Source organism: Equus przewalskii, chromosome 5, assembly GCF_037783145.1.
Source record: "Equus przewalskii isolate Varuska chromosome 5, EquPr2, whole genome shotgun sequence".
In the NCBI taxonomy this organism is placed as follows: domain Eukaryota; kingdom Metazoa; phylum Chordata; class Mammalia; order Perissodactyla; family Equidae; genus Equus; species Equus przewalskii.
In genome coordinates, this window is record NC_091835.1 from 36,815,003 (window position 1) to 36,832,354 (window position 17,352).

The following is a 17,352-nucleotide window of genomic DNA, read 5'->3' on the forward strand; positions in this document are numbered from 1 at the left end:
ACCCGGAGGGGTGAGGCCATAGGGGGCAATGGCAATCGGGAGGATAGCATTCATTTTTCCAAGGAGGGTAAAAAAGCAGAAGTGGACCTGACCATACACCTAGTGTTAGCTTCACGGAGGGAGAGAGATCACTCAGGACTTGTACACTCATTATCTGACTCAGAGGCCAAAGTCCTTCTGATTTTCTATTTAACAGTGCCCCTCCCCTTTCCAACAGAATTTGGGGCAAAGAGCGAAATAAGAGGAAGTCAGAAATAAGTGAATAATAGTTAAAGGGCAAGGCCACGGTGTCTTCACCAGGTAACATGAAAACCTCAGGTTATAGAAACAGGTTAATTCTCTCTTCCCTTTGCTCTTTCTCTCTCCTCTCCAATAAAGAATGATGAATCAGTGGTGCCTTAACTTTAATTAAAAGTGAAGGGATAGGTTACTAAATTCAGATGTTACTAGGGAAGAACTTTGGAATTCGGATATCCTCGGTAATCTACTCTAGAGGATTTATGCTATTTGCATCATAAGCTTTCTTATCAACCATTGATGCAAATCCCTACACCAATTTCCCTCATAATCTGCTACCTGTTTGTACAGTCTAGATACCCAGTGACTGCCCCGTCAGGAATGAGTCATCTGCCCAAGCAGGTGGCAGTGGTCACACCTGAAGAAACAGTGTTCAGGCATGTTGCTGGCAGGAGCAATCAGCACAATATATAGCTCCAGGGGAAAAAGTCCAGTGACAGAGCGCCATGGCTTCTGACAAAGGTAAAATGAACTGGGGGTGGGGGAGGCAGGCATGTTTCATATTCTTGGAAAGTGCAAAAACTCTGTGTGTGTCCTACTTGTGCTTGTGTCCTTGGGCAACGTCCAACTTTCCTATTTATTGATATAGTAATATTATTCTTAAATAAGGTTTATTATTATTTTTAACTATTCATGTCCACAAATGATTTTGATCAAATGACAGTAAATCAATGCCTGTTTCACCATAATAAAAAATTAGGTAAAAAATACAACTGTTAAAGAATCATTTAAGACAGTCACAGGAATGGTAGCACAGGGCATGTTCATCGATAAGTGAAGATTCAGTTACCTAATGTTGGAAAAGCTCACGGGGGAGCTGGAACATGTCAGGCTGTGGAAGGAAATGGTTCACAGATGAGGCGGGATTTGAGTCGGATCCGAAAAGAAGGGTAGAATTTGGATTGGCAAAGACGGGGAGGAGATTCCAGGTTGACTGACACAAAGAGTTTGAGAGAATTGACAGAGATTGTGCTTGGAATATGATGAGTAAACTAGTTAGGCTAGAGAAAAGTTTATGGAAATAAATGAGAAAGCAAAATTGAAGTGCTATCAGGCTGAGGAAATTGAAGCTGACCTTGTTGGCAGGAGAATCTCTGGAGAATTTGTGAATAGCATAGAGATACTAACATAGCACTTTAATATTTACCTGACATCTGATGCCTTTTGGACTGGAAGCAGAAAAGACTGGAAGCACAATCAGCTAAAAGATGATTGCAAAAGTGTGGGCAGAATGTGCTGGGAGATAATACAGATAGCACTCTTGGGTTTTAAGTAACATTTTTTGTCTCCGTTATATTTTCCCTCTATTACAATTCTCTGGTGAGTGGCATGTTCGTGGAAAGACTAAAGATATTATTTAGTTGAACTATCTGGGTGATTTTCCTGGACTTTCCTCTCAAGGTGGTCTTTTCTTTTCCTTTTTTTTTTTTTTTGCTTTTATCTGAACTTTAATTTTTCCAAAACAGATTTGAAGTGACTTACAAAAAAATAAACACCAAGCTAATATAAATACTATAATTGAGCATTGTATTTTCCTCTGAACTTCTAAACAGTTTAAAAAAAAAAAAAAAGGAAAGAAGTTATATAATTCTTATTGCTTCTTAAAAGGAAATATATCAAGCTGCCAAAAAGGGCAAACTTTTCTTATATGGTGATTTATCCAGTATATCCTTACACCTGTAACAACTGAACACCATAATGACCGTAGTTGGGTTTATCTGAAATAAACTTTGAAAAAGCACCTTGTTTCCTTGTTGTTTTTCATTTGACACAAAATAAAAGAGGCTATCAAATGATTATCTTCTATTTTTTTCAGCATACAGCTAGAAGTTAGGGGTATAGTAATTAGTTTAAATAAGTTGAAATACATGAGAAATTTGTTGAACTCCTCCAGTACATAGAAGCTGGATGCCAGCCTGTCTCTCTTCTCACCACTTAGTGATAGGCCCGTCCTCTTAGCCAGCATTCTAATTTGAAGATCTAAGGGCTGTTTCCTCTGTCTTATCTCTCACATCGCTGTCCAAATCTGTGTCTTTTCTGTTGTCTATTTCACCATCTAAACTCAGCCACCTGTGAACCTATAAAAGATGCTATAATGCAAAGCGTATTGGCTTCTGAGTCAGATAAATCCGGACCTGAATTAGACAGCCTTGGACAAGATGATCTCTGAGCTTCAGCTTCCTTGTCTGTAAAATGGGCACAAAATCTCCCTTCTAGCGTTGTTGGAAGGGTTAGAAATCTCATACACAGCATCTGGCACCAGCAGATGTTCGGCAATGCTATCATTTAAACTACTTCTATTATTATGATTACTCTTGTCCAGGTAGATCTCTTTTGCTGTGTGTTGTGACAATGCTCCCTACCCATTTCCAAAGCTTCTCTCGTTATTGTAAAACCAACATGATACCCTCTTGCTATGTTTCTCCTACCAGTTAACCTCGTCTGTTCTTTCAAAGGTGGCTCTACTCTCAGCCACAGGTGGGATTTTTTATCCTAGTACAAATAATATACAAATTAGTAGCTGTTATCCAGCTCATTCCACTACCTTTCCTGTCACAGCTTCTTTACAGCTTCTAACACTGAATGAGCGTGCAGTAGCTTAAGACTGCAATGTAAGTGACTCCAAAGGGGTAAAGGAGACGAGTCTGCAAATGGGATGGGAAAGATTTAAGGACTTGAAGCAAGCTCCAAATCGTCCTGAGTGGTGCAACAAAGAGTTAGTGACCATCTTCCAGCAGAGCAGGGAAACTTTTCCTATCAAGGGCCATGGACTTATAGACAACAGACCAGTTCAAGGCCTCTTAAGGAAGAGAATCATAAAAGAAATGATCTTACCTACTTTAAAAAAAACAGACATTGTCAAAAGTAGTAAAAAGTAGTCTCAAGAACAGTATCTGAGCATCAGCAAGTCCTATAGCTTTATTTCCAAAATAGATCCCAAAGCTGACCACTTCTCAATGCTTCCATGGCCACAGCCACAATCCTGCATGGCTGACTCCACTTCCATGCTCCCTCTCTCCAAAATCATTTTCTACAGAGCAGCGAGAATTACCTGGTTTTAAATTTTAGATGATGATATTATTATTCTGTTTTGATTTATTCTTTTCCTTTTCCTTTTTTCTTCTCCTTTCTTGTCTTCTTTTTGATTTATCAAGTTTCTGTCTTGTTTTGTTATTTTATTTTCCTTTTTCTTCTCTTTTGGTTCAGAAATAGCACACTATTTTTTTTCTATTATTTTGGTGCATACCCTTACAACGCATACTTAAATCTTAATTAAAGTGTAAATCCAGTGCTGGCTGGTGGCACAGTGGGTAAGTGCACACATTCCACTTCAGTGGCCTGGGGGTCGCCGGTTTGGATCCCAGCTGTGGACATGCCTCCGCTTGGCATGCTGTGCTGTGGTAGGCGTCCTATATATAAAGTAGAGGAAGGTGGGCACGGATGTGAGCACAGGGCCAGTCTTCTTCAGCAAAAAGAGGAGGATTGGCAGCAGATGTTAGCTCAGGGCTAATCTTCCTCAAAAAAAAAAAAAAGCATAAATCCAATCAATTTTGACGTATTTCTCCCAAACAATACGAGAACCTCAGACAGTTTTATTACAATTTGCATCCTGTTTCATGTACTATTATAGTAATTTTTACTGCCAGACACAGTCATTTTAAAAATACAATAGTTGTTTCTTTAGTTTTAGCCGCACATTTCTTTCTTTTTTTTACCACTCCTTCTCCCATCTTAATATATCTTTCTTTGCTCAAAATAATTCTCTCTGTGGTAAATCTTTTTAACAGTTCTTTTTTTCCCTTTTTTTATTGAGTTCATAATAGTTTACATCATTGTGAAATTTCAGTTGTACATTATTTCTTGACTGTCACCACATAAGTGCTCCCCTTCACTCCCTGTGCCCACCCCCACCCCCTGTCCCCTGGCAACCACTAAACTGTTTTCTTTGTCTGTGTGTTTGCTTACATTCCACATATGACTGAAATCATCTGTCTTTCTCAGTCTGGTTTATTTCGCTTAGCATAATTCCCTCTAGGTCCTTCCGTATTGTTGCAAATGGGATGATTTTGTCTTTTTTTATGGCTGAGTAGTATTCCATTATGTATATATACCACATCTTCTTTATCCAATCATCAGTCGATGGGCACTTGGGTTGCTTCCATGTCTTGGCTATTGTGAATAGTGCTGCAATGAACATAGTGGTGCATATGTTACTTTGGATTATTGACTTCAAGTTGTTTGGGTAGATACCCAGTAGTGGGATGGCTGGGTCATATGGTATTTCTATTTTCAGTTTTTTGAGGAACCTCCATACCGTTTTCCATAGTGGCTGCACCAGTTTGCATTCCCACCAGCAGTGTATGAGGGTTCCCTTTTCTCCACACCCTCTCCAACATTTGTTATTTTTAGTCTTAGTGATTATAGCCATTTTAACCCATGTTAGGTGGTATCTTAGTGTAGTTTCGATTTGCATTTCCTTGATGATTAGCGATGTTGAGCATCTTTTCATGTGTTTATTGGCCATCTGTGTGTTTTCTTTGGAAAAATGTCTGTTCATATCCTCTGCTCATTTTTTGAGCAGGCTGTTTGTTTTTTTGTTGTGCAGTTGTGTGAGTTCCTTTCATATTATAGAAATTAACCCCTTGTCGGATGTATGATTTGCAAATGTTTTCTCCCAATTGGTGGGTTGTCTTTTTGTTTTGATCCTAGTTTCTTTTGCCTTGCAGAAGCTCTTTAGTCTGATGAAGTCCCATTGTTTATTTCTTCTTTTGTTTCCCTTGTCTGAGAGGACATGGTATTCGAAAAGATCCTCTTAAGTTTGATGTCAAAGAGTGTACTACCGGGGCTGGCCCGGTGGTGCAGCAGTTAAGTGCGCATGTTCTACTTCTCAGCAGGCCGAGGTTCGCCTGTTCGGATCTTGGGTACAGACATGGCACCGCTTGGCACACCATGCTGTGGTAGGTGTCCCACGTATAAAGTAGAGGAAGATGGGCATGGATATTAGCTCAGGGCCAGTCTTCCTCAGCAAAAAGAGGAGAATTTGGCAGAAGTTAGCTCAGGGCTAATCTTCCTCAAAAAAAAATTTAATTTAATTTAATTTAATTTAAAAAAAAAGAGTGTACTACCTATATTATCTTCCAGAAGTTTTATGGTTTTAGGACTTATCTTCAAGTCTTTGATCCATTTTGAGTTTATTTTTGTGTATGGCATGAGATAATGGTCTACTTTCATTCTTTTGCATGTGGCTGTCCAGTTTTCCCAACACCATTTATTGAAGAGACTGTCTTTTCTCCATTGTATGTTCTTGGCACCTTTGTCGAAGATTAGCTGTCCATAGATGTGTGGTTTTATTTCTGGGCTTTCAGTTCTGTTCCATTGATCTGTGTGTCTGTTTTTGTACCAGTACCATGCTGTTTTGATCACTATGGCTTTGTAGTACATTTTGAAGTCAAGGATTTTGATGCCTCCAGCTTTGTTCTTTTTCCTCGGGATTGTTTTAACAATTCGGGGTCTTTGGTTGCCCCTTATGAATTTTGGGATTCTTTGTTCTATTTCCGTGAAGAATGTCATTGGGATTCTGATTGGGATTGCACTGAATCTGTAGATTGCTTTGGGTAGTAAGGACCTTTTAACTATGTTTATTCTTCCAATACATGTGCATGGAATCTCTTTCCACCTCTTTATGTCACCATCTATTTCTTTCAATAATGTCTTATAGTTTTCCTTGTATAAGTCCTGCACCTCCTTGGTTAAATTTATTCCTAGATATTTTATTCTTTTTTTGCAATTGTAAATGGAATTGTATTCTTGAGTTCTCTTTCTGTAAGTTCATTATTAGAGTATAGAAAGGCAACTGTTTTTTGTAAGTTGATTTTGTACCCTGCAAATTTACTGTAGTTGTTAATTATTTCTATTAGTTTTCTAATGGAGTCTTTAGGGTTTTCTATGTATAAGATCACATTGTCTGCAAACAGTGAGAATTTCACTTCTTCACTCCCTGTTTGGATTCCTTTTATTCCTTTCTGTTGCCTAATTGCTCTGGCCAAAACCTCCAGCACTGTATTGAATAAGAGTGGTGATGAAGGTGGTGTGTTTTCATCCCTCAAACTGATAACAGGCAATGGGCTCCCTCTGCTTGCCGCAGTCTGGGCCACTCAGTCACAACGAGTTAGGGATCCAGAAAGGAAGCTTTAATTAGATTAGCCAGCATAATTGGGAAGATGGCAGAATAATGCCTCAAACAAACCATCTTCAAAAATTACAGAATCTTGAGGTAGTTATCTAGGGAAAATGAGCAGTAAGGAGGGGGTTTCCTTCAGGCACGATGGACTCCAGGGTCTTTTATTGTTCCATTCTTCTGTCAGCTGTGGTGGATACCTTGTAGGTGTGTTTCCTGCCTGTGGTCAGCCTGTTCCTGGAGAGAAACTCGTAGAGCAAAGTTTCAATCTATCAAGCCATAAGGGAGTACATACGTAAGTGGAGGCCATAAATCAGGAGAGCATGTGAATTTTCTAGAGTATGTACAGAGCAGTGAGCAGTCACACAGAGAAGGGGCCAGGGCCATTTAGCATCACAAGATGGCCTCACTTTTGCTCACTTACAAAATCGTCCCAACTCATGTGGCCTTGAATCCTAGGGGCAGATACTGAGAATATATCTCAATCTCTTTCTAAAGTTCTCACTGCTGCTTCACCTCCTGCAGAGGAACTGTCCTCTCATCATCAATATGACCTTCTTTTATAGGTAAGTTCCCCTCTGAGTGGACCAGCTGGTTCAAGGGCCCCAATTTGGATTACAGTCTGAGCAGTGCCCATCCCAAGGTGTCAGCTATCCCCTTCCTCTTCCATCTCAGTGCTCAAGTTTCCTATTCCTTCTTTTAAGGGTGACAGGTTTATTCTTCAGGCCACACTTAGGATAGTGTTTGCTGACTCTGTCCTCTTTCCTGGCTATCTGGCTAATCTCTGTTCTTAGTCTCTCACCCCAGCTAGAGCCATTTTCCATCTACAGGAAGCTGCACCACACACAGCTCCACTCCCTGCCATCCCTCTACCATCTAGGACAAATGTACAGATGTCACACACACACACACTGCTCAGGAGGAAAAACTTTTCTTCTGTTCTCTTAGATTCTGCTTTTGGGGGCCTGTGAATTAAACTGACAAAAGACAGATTAGCAAGAGAAAAGACAAAATTACATACAGGAGTTCACAAAAAAGTGACTCAAGGAAGGGGCTGGCCCCCTGGCCGAGTGGTTAGAGTTCTGAACACTCCACTTCAGTGGCTTGGGGTTCGTGACTTTGGATGCTGGGGGCGGACCTACTCTGCTCGTCTGCCATGCTCTGGAGGCATCCCACACACAAAATAGAGGAGGATTAGCATAGATGTTAGCTCAGAGCTAATCTTCCTCAAAAAAAAAAAAAAGGCGACTCAAGGAGACAATTAGAATTTGGGGCTTTTATACCATCTTAGTAGGAGAAGTGTAGAGGGAGAAGCATACTTATGGGAAAACCAATGATTTCTTAATAGGGGAAAGGGAGAAGAGAAAAGGCACTTATGGAGAAACAAATGACTTTTAGGAACGGCAGAAGGGCCCTTAGGAGAATAGATAGGAGATATAATAATAGTTTTGTGGCAATGTCTGTTTGGGTAAGTGTTGCCAGTAGTAAGAGCCAATCTTCCCTGGTTGCTGCAGGGGATGGGATTTCCAACACTTGATTTCTTTTTTTTTTTGAGGAAGATTAACCCTCAGCTAACATCCATGCCCATCTTCCTCTATTTTATACATGGGATGCTGCCATCCAGGGTTTGCCGGTTCGGATCCCGGATGCGGACCTATGTACTGCTCATCAAGTCAAGGAACGTGCACACTTAACTGCTGCGCCACCAGGCCGGCCCCTAAATATCCCTCTTCAAAAAGCCTTGCCTGACCAACCCCTCCAAGGTAGCCTCCTTCCGCGATCACCTTCTGTCCCTTACGACACTTTCCATAGCACTTGTCGCTACTGACTTTACATGTGTGTTTGTTTACTTATTGTCTCTCTCCCCCTTTATTTATTTATTTTTTTAAAGATTGGAACCTAAGGGGCTGGCCCGGTGGCGCAGCAGTTAAGTTCGCATGTTCCACTTCTTGGTGGCCTGGGGTTTACCGGTTCAGATCCCAGGTACAGACATGGCATCGCTCGGCAAAAGCCATGCTGTGGTAGGTGTTCCACGTATAAAGTAGAGGAAGATGGGCACGGATGTTAGCTCAGGGCCAGTCTTCCTCAGCAAAAAGAGGAGGATTGGCAGCAGTTAGCTCAGGGCTAATCTTCCTCAAAAAAGTTAATTAATTAATTAAAAAAAAAAGATTGGCACCTGAGCTAAAAACTGTTGCCAATCTTCCCCCCTTTTTTTCCTTTTTCTCCCCACAGCCCTCCGGTACATAGTTGTATATTTTTAGTTGTGGGTCCTTCTAGTTGTGGCATGTGGGACCCACCTCAGCATGGCTTGATGAGTGGTGCTATGTCCGCACCCAGGATCCGAACCGGTGAAACCCTGGGCCGCCACAGCGGAGCGCACAAACTCAACCACTTCACCACGGGGCGACCCCCTCTCTCCCCCTTTAGAATACAAGCTCTATGAACATGAAGATAAAGTCTTGCTTTTTTCCCTGTTCTTGTACTTAGAAGAGTGCCAATTTAGCAGGCTCAATTAACAATTGTTGGAAATAACTAAGTGAACCTCCCCTTCCGCCCCATACAGAATATAGTTTGCCATGTTCCAGGGGTGGCTTGCTTGCTGGTCCCTGGTGCTCTCTTCTTGGCTGTTCTTGGTGTTATGCTCCATGTGATAGCAAATTGTGGGGCACAGGGACCAACCAGGGCTCTTGGCTATTGCAGGGAGTAGCTGAAGGAGGGATAAGGATTATCCTCATTTGCTGAAACCTTGGCAACTCAGGCGACAGCCATACCCACAACAACTTTTACTTCCCAGCTCCCAATTCTGCTGCTGATCCTACAGTTCAGTTCTTTCCCTAAGGGTAGTGATGCTTCTTTCTCTCCTACTTCCAGTCGAGTCCTCCTACTTGAGTCAATGGGAGACTTTTGCCACCATTGAGATCCTCTATGCAGCAGCATTTTGCTGTCAATGCCTTCAGCAACCACTGCGCTCCAGTTGAAGCCTAGTTCTCTTTTGCTGGTTCATTAATATATTTCCATACATTCTTTGCAAATGATTTTTCTTTACTCTTATCACTTATGCAGATATCTTTTCTCCTTCCTCTTTTTTTTCTGCTTTTTCTCTCCAAAGCCCCCCAGTACATAGTTGTGTATTTTCAGTTGTGGGCCCTTCTAGTTGTAGCATGTGGGCTGCCGCCTCAGCATGGGCTGATGAGTGGTGCCATGTCCGCGCCCAGGATCCAAACCAGAGAAACCCTGGGCCAGCGAAGCGGAGTGTGCGAACTTAACCACTCTGCCACTGGCCGGCCCCTCTGCTTCCTCTTGACTTGTGGTTTCAAAAACATATGTATATTAAGCCAATGGTATCCTATCTTCTCTCCATACTACCAAAGACCTTTACATTATATTGTAATTTTAATAGAGATAATCATACTTTAAAACATGCAGTTTTTTTAAGAGGTTTTATTTTCCCTTTTTCTTCCCAAAACCCTCAGAACATAGTTGTATATTTTTAGTTGTGGGTCCTTCTGGTTGTGGCATGAGGGATGCTGCCTCAGTGTGGCCTGACAAGCAGTGCCACGTCTGTGCCCAGCATCCAAACCAGCAAAACCTTGGGCTGCTGAAGTGGAGTGCGTGAACTTAACCACTCAGCCATAGGGCCGGCCCCTAAAACATGCAGTTTTAAGAAATACGATAGAGAGATTCCTTATCACCTTGCTCAGTTCTCCTCAATGGTTACATTTTGTAAAACTGTAGAATAGTATCACAACCAAGATATTAACATTGACCCAATCCATCAATTTCATCCAGATTTCCTGTTTCACTTGTACTCATTTGTGTGTGTGTGTGTATTTAGTTTTATGCAACTTTGTCACCTGTATAGGTTTGTGTATCCAACACCACAGTCAGATCTGAACAGTTCCAACAGTTCAGATAGCTTTTACTGCCCTTTTATAGCCAAACCTTCCTCCATCCTGCCCCACCCCTGTCCCTAACCCTTGACAACCACTGATCTGTCCTCATTTCTAAAATTTTGTCATTTCAATACGTTATATAAGTGGAATCATACAGTACACAGACTTTTGAGATTGGCTTTGTTCTCACTCAGCATAATTCCCTGGAGAGTCATCCAAGTTGTTGCATGCATCAGTCGTCTGTTCCTTTTGATTGCTGAGTAGTATTCCACAGTATAGATGTACCACAGAGTGTTTACCATTCACCTATTGAAGGACATCCGGGCTGATTCCAGTTTTTACGTATCACAAACAAAGCTGATACGAACATTTATGTAAAGGCTTTTGCGCGAACCTAAGTTTTCCTGTCTCCAAGATAAATGCTCAGGAGTGCAATTGCTGGGCTGTATATGGTAGTCGCATTTTAAATTTTTTTCCTAAGAAATTGCTAAACTGTTTCCCAGAGTGACTGTACCAATTTACATTCCTCCCAGCAATGTATGAGAGATCCAGTTTCTCTGCACAGTATTGTTATTATATATATACATTTAGCTATTCTGTAGTGGATAGTAGTAAAGTTTATTCAGTCATTTATTCAATAAATATCTGCTACTAACCAACACCTTTCAGGCAGTGCAGGGGTTTATAACAAGATGTACATAATCCATATCCTGCATAATCTACAAGTCAGTGTTATTATAGGCATGTAAATAGGCAATCATAGCATGATAATTGCTATGATGAAGGAAGTATAGGATGCTGTGGGGCACATAGATATTACACCTGGTGGGATGGCCCGGTGGCACAGTGGTTAAGTTTGCCTGTTCCACTTAAGAGGCCCAGGGTTCGCTGGTTTGAATCCCGGGTGCAGAACTATGCACCGCTTGTCAAGCCATGCTGTGGCAGGCATCTCACACATTAAGTAGAGGAAGATGGGCATGGATGTTAGCTCAGGGCCAGTTTTCCTCAGCAAAAAGAGGAGGATTGGCAGCGGATGTTAGCTCAGGGCTAATCTTCCTCAAAAAAAAAAAAAGAAAGAAAGAAAGAAAGAAATTATATCTAGGAGTCTCTGAGGAATGATTTTCCCATTGTGCTTAATCAGTCTTTTTTTTTTTTTTAAAGATTGGCACCTGAGCTAATGTCTGTTGCCAATCTTTTTTTCTTTTCTTCTTCTTCTTCACCCCAAAGCCCCCTAGTACATAGTTGTATATTCTAGTTGTGAGAGCCCCTGGTTGTGCTATGTGGGACGCCACCTCAGCATGGCTTGATGAGCGGCGCCATGTCTGTGCCCAGGATCCGAACCAGTGGAACCCTGAGCTGCCAAAGCAGAGTGTGCGAGCTTAACCACTTGGCCACAGGGCCAGCCCCCACTTAATCATTCTTGTTGGAGCCTTAAGGAGGATTACCTGGTTTGGGACTAGGCAAATTTCAGCAAAGCCCTTAAAACTTTGCTTTTCTTGATTCAATGAGCTGGTCCAATTCAATTAATACAGGAGAAAAATCTTTAATTCCATTTTCTGATATGCTTTTAAGGTTTAGAAGAATAGAGACTTTTTTCTTAGCAGCTCAACTTGTATATGGGCTTTATTTGACATGAGCATCTCTTGGTCAACAGGTCCTTTGGCTGCAGATGCCACCTTGAGGTAAGAAGAATACTATCATAGTTCGCATTTAATTCAACCAAGAAGAAATGGGTATTTCAGAGCTGGAGGTCTATAGCTTTCCTTATTGTTCCTTTCCCCTTTTACCAGGTTTTCTTTTTGCCTCTTCCAAACTCATTCTCTGTGATTATTGCTTTCTATGTCTTTGCTCCTATGTCTTTTAGTTTCTGTGTAAATAAATTATCTTCCAGCTTTGTTCTGTTATTGTCTTAATATTGCTCTGCTCTCTTTAGATCAAATGTGTCTATAGCCATTGGGTCCAGGGTACTCACTTGTCACTTTGATTTCATCTTCCTCTTTTATACTGTATGCCTGTTTTCCATACATATCATTATAACAAGAAGACTTTCGTCAGAAAATATAGCCTCTCATGATAGGTGGAAGGACTGATCTATGTGACAAATGAATATGATGCTTTAGGGGTGAGTGGGAAATATGAGGAGGTATTAAGCTTCTGACTCAACCATATTGCAAAGAAGAGTCGTCAGCACAAGCCTGAGTTCCCCTGAGTCACAGCTTTGATACACAGAGAGTGTTAAATTTAAACATGCCATTGAGAGCAATTCGAATTTCTTTGCTATGAGAAATTGGTATACAGAATTTAATGCAGAAGAATCCTGAGGCTAAATTACGCTCTTCCCAGACTTGGCAAGAGAATCTGGTTGGCAATTTGAGGCTTCTACACCTGAGAAAATCTAGTTAGAAACCAGTGAAGATGAGTGAAGATTAACAATTGGAACACGGCCCCTCCAACTGTGAGACCGAAAGATTAGAAACCTTTAAAAGAGAAACAAGGACACATTTATACCTGAATTCAAGACTACAAGCCATGGTATAGAGAGTGTGGAACCAAACAACAGGAGTGGAGAAAAAGCTCTTCAGTGTTTGTGAGGAACACTGATAATCCAAAGGGATGTCCTCAGATGATTCTGAGACACAGCATAGAAAAAAAAAGTTTCCTGAGATGTCATGTTTTGGATCTGCTTGATAGAAGAGGGGAGCATGAAATGACTCATAAGTTCCCTCTAAAGATTGCGTGACAACATGGGGGTGCTTTTTATGTTTCAGGAGAAGAATCCAGCCCTGGGAATTTGAAGCCTTCTTTGACCCCAGAGAACTCCGGAAAGAGGCCTGTCTGCTCTATGAAATCAAGTGGGGCATGAGCCATAACATCTGGCGATACTCAGGCAAAAACACCACCAAGCATGTTGAAATCAATTTTATAGAAAAATTCACTTCAGAAAGACACTTGCGCCCGTCCATCAGCTGTTCCATCGTCTGGTTCTTGTCCTGGAGTCCCTGTTGGGAATGCTCCAAGGCTATTAGGGAATTTTTGAGTCAACACCCTAATGTGACGCTAGTTATTTATGTAGCACGGCTTTTTCAGCACATGGACCGACTAAACCGTCAAGGACTCAGGGACCTCATCAACAGTGGTGTGACTATCCAGATTATGAGAACCTCAGGTAAAAATAAGAAAGAAAGAAGCGTAAGTGTTTGTGAGACACTATGGTGGGAGTAGTTGCTAGGCCAGCAGATTGATTATCCAGACTGGAAGTTTCAGAAGTGAAAGTCCAAAGTAATATGAGAAAGAGCTAGGTCTGAAACTCAAAACAAGGAATGTATCAAAAATATGACTCCTTTCTTCTCTGGTGCTTATGCTCTTAATTGCCATCTCTTAAAAAGCACCAGATCAAAATCTCTCCACTGTTCATCTTTCTCTGGAGGACATACCTAACAAGGTTTTTATTTAGTAAACCAATCTATGCATGGGTTCGGCACTAGCCAAACCACCAACTCCTAACTCTAGATAAACAGGACTTGCCACCCTCGTGATGTCATACAGAGAAGTCACAGGGCAGTGCCTGAGGGTCTGTAGGTTACACTTTGGTACCAGATAACAGTTTTTTTTTTTTTTTAAATAAGAAAGACTTGAGTATTCCACATGGCTCAACTCCTCCTCCCAGGGTTTTAACTCTTATTTTCAAAACCAGGTCCAGTGAGCTTTCTGAACAGCTGGTGTAGCTGCAGAGAAACCAGCTTCCTTCAGACAGCAGTGCTTTTGGCATGGAGGATGTATATGACTCCTTTCTCCATTCTGGCCACTATGACCTCTCGGCCATCTTCAATGAACTGCTTTGTTCTTTTTAGGGATTCTGAGGGAGTCTAGCCCATCTCCAGCAGCAAGTAGACCAGAGGGTTTTATATACGGCATATTTTTAAGTTGGGCTCTCTTTAAGTACCTTTCTATTGTATTTGTTGAATGAACCAAGAGCTGTGTTTCCTTAGAATATGATCACTGCTGGAGAAATTTTGTCAACTACCCACCTGGGAAAGAAGCTCACTGGCCAAGATACCCACTTCTGTGGATGAAGCTGTATGCATTGGAACTCCACTGCATAATTCTAGTAAGTTACTTTAAGGGATAAAGATTCTGATGCAAAAAAAAAAAATCCTTCTTCAAACTTCTTTCCTGATAATTTTGACATGTGCTCTCCTCACCATCTCTTTGTCATGTATATTGAGATGTAGTTATTTAACTACTTGACTCATCTTAAGAAAATGTGAGAACAAGAAAATATCTTTCTGGGAAATAAATGGGAGAAGGGAATGGAGAAAGTGGTCTAAGATATATGTGGATTCCATATTAATTAGATTTTAGCAGCCCTCTTGGCACAGTGGGTGGCGCATCAGTCTCATATTAATTCGAGTTTATTATTATTGTTGTTGTTGTCGTTGTTGTCATTGCAGCACATACTGGCTGTTCAGATTGCAGATAGTCCCCTTGCCCATATCGGTGTGTGTCATCCTATTGAAGAAATGTAGGTGGTCTCATTGTAGTCTCTTGAAAGTAGTTCAATGGTCTCCCAACTGATATTTTAAAATGTTTGTGGTAATAATAGTATTAAGAAAAATATTATCCTGACTTCTTTTTTATTCCAGAGTCTCCCTCCCTGTTTAATGATTTCAAGAAGATGTCAGAATCAGCTTACGTTTTTCAGACTCACTCTTCAAAATTGCCATTACCAAATGATTCCGCCCCATATCCTTTTAGCTACAGGGTTGGTGCAACTTCCTGTGACTTGGAGATGAATAGAATGATCCCTTGTATGCACTGTTTCAAGAAGAAGCAATGATAACCCACTAAGGAGTGAGCGCCACTAGAATCTAAACATTTTCAGTTTGCGTTTCCATATACTAACTGCAAAGTACCTGAAAAAGAAATAAAGAAAACAATCTCATTTACAATAAACATCAAAAACAATAAAATACTTAGGAATAAATTTAACCAAGGAAGTGAAATATCAGTACACTGAAAAATATAAGCCATTGATGAAAGAAACTGAAGAAGACACAAATAAATGGAAAGATATCCTATGTTCATAGATCAGAAGAATTAATATTATTAAAACATTCACACTACCCAAAGCATCTATAGATTCAAGGCAATCCCTATCAAGAGTCCAATGGCGTGTTTTACAGAAATAGGATAAACAATCCTAAATGTTGTACGGAAACACTAAAGATCCTGAATAGCAAAAGCAGTCCTGAGAAAGAAGAACAGAGCTGGAGGCATCACACTTCCTGATTTCAAACTATGTTACAAAGCTACAGCAATCAAACCAGTATGGTACTGGCATAAAAATAGACACATAGACCAATGGAGCAAAATGGAGAGCCCAGAAATAAACTCATGTTTATACAGTCAACTAATATTGGCAAGGAAGCCAAGAAAATAGTGTCTTCAATAAACGGTGCTTGTAAAACTGATATTCACGTGCAAAGAATGAAACAGGACCCCTGCCCTATATCACTCCTTTAGAATTAATTCAAAATGAATTAAAGAAATGTAAAACATGAAACCATAAAGCTTGTAGAAGAAAACATAGGGATATAATTCCTTGACATTAGTCTTGGCGATGATTTTATAAATAGGACACCAGAAGCACAAGCCACGAAAGCAAAAATAAAGAAGTGGGACTACATCAAATTAGAAAAGTTTTGCACAGCAAAGGAAACAATCAACAAAATGAAAAGGCAGCCTACAGAATGGGAGAAAATATTTGCGAACTACATATCTCATGGGGACGAATATCCAAAATATATAATGAACTCATACAATTCATCAGTAAAAAAACAAATAATCCAACTTAAAAATGGGCAAATGACCTGTATAGACATTTTTCCAAAGAAGATATTTAAATGGCCAACAGCTACATGAAAGTTATTGAACATGAATAATCGTCGGGGAAATCAAAACCACAATGAGATATCACCTCACATCTGTTGAAATTGTTATCATTAAAAAGACAAGAGGTAAGTGTTGGCGAGGGTATGGAGAAGTGACAACCCTGTGCGCTGTTGGTGGAAATGTAAATTGGTGCAGCCACTATGGAAAATAGTATGGAGAGCCCTCAGAAAATTAAAAATATGGCTACCATATCATTCAGCAATCTTACTCCTGGGTATATATCTGAAGGAAATGAAATCACTATCTCAAAGAGATGTCTGCACCCTCATGTTCACTGAAGTATTATTTACAATAACCAAGACACGAAAACAACCCAAGTGTCCATCAAGAAATGAATGGATAAAGAGGATGTGATACACACACACACACATGCACACAATGGAATATTATATAGCTATAAAAAAAGAAAATCCTGCTATTTGCAACAACATGGATGAATCTTGAGGGCGTTATGCTAAGTGGAATAAGTCAGAGAAAGACAAATATTGTATGACCTCACTTGTACGTGGAATCTAAAACAGAACAAACTCAGAGAAACAGAAAGCAGATTAGTCCTGGCCAGTGGCAGGGGTGACAGTGGTCAAAGGGCACAAACTCGGTTTTAAGATGAATAAGTTCTTGGGATGTAATGTACAGCATCGTGATTATAGTTAATACTGAATTGTATACTTGATATTTGCTAAGAGAATAGATCTTAAATGTTCTTACCACACACAAAAATACCTGTAACTATGTGAGGTGATGAGTATGTTAACTCACCTTATTGTGGTAATCATTTCTCAATATATACATATATCAAATCATTCTGTTATACACCTTAAACTTACACAATGCTATGTGTCAATTATGTCTCAATAAAGCTGGGGCGGAAAAGAGATTAAAAAAGAGAATCTAGAAATTTTCACAAACAGCAGTATCACAGATTGAGTTATCTACTGTTGTATGACAAATTAGTTTGATACTTTGTGGCTTAAGACAGCAACAAATATTTATTATGCCACAGTTTCTCTGGGTCAGGAATTCAGGAGCAAC

The 17,352-nt window shown here is 40.4% G+C and overlaps 1 protein-coding gene across 3 annotated transcripts; it reads left to right on the plus strand.

Moving 5' to 3' along the window:
- The first annotated feature begins 265 nt into the window (after positions 1–265).
- APOBEC1 (apolipoprotein B mRNA editing enzyme catalytic subunit 1) lies at positions 266–17,205 on the plus strand. 3 transcript variants are annotated; one of them, XM_070619031.1, is made up of 6 exons: positions 266–300; positions 589–759; positions 12,023–12,050; positions 13,137–13,534; positions 14,358–14,476; positions 15,012–17,205. In XM_070619031.1, exons 2-6 carry the CDS (start codon positions 744–746, stop codon positions 15,159–15,161), a joined length of 711 nt encoding a protein of 236 aa, XP_070475132.1. In that variant the 5' UTR covers positions 266–300; positions 589–743; the 3' UTR covers positions 15,162–17,205. The 3 variants fall into 3 exon arrangements, with proteins under 3 accessions (XP_070475132.1, XP_070475133.1, XP_070475134.1); XM_070619032.1 differs by having other exon boundaries at positions 296–759; XM_070619033.1 differs by lacking the exons at positions 266–300; positions 12,023–12,050 and having other exon boundaries at positions 625–759; positions 15,012–15,338.
- The last annotated feature ends 147 nt before the right edge of the window (positions 17,206–17,352 follow it).

What these genes read in the sequence shown, in the direction of transcription:
- APOBEC1 (XM_070619031.1), top strand. An exon ending in CCAGATTATGAGAACCTCAG is followed by an intron (nt 13,535 to 14,357) that starts GTAAAAATAAGA and finishes GTGTTTCCTTAG; the next exon opens with AATATGATCACTGCTGGAGA. An exon ending in AACTCCACTGCATAATTCTA is followed by an intron (nt 14,477 to 15,011) that starts GTAAGTTACTTT and finishes TTTTTATTCCAG; the next exon opens with AGTCTCCCTCCCTGTTTAAT.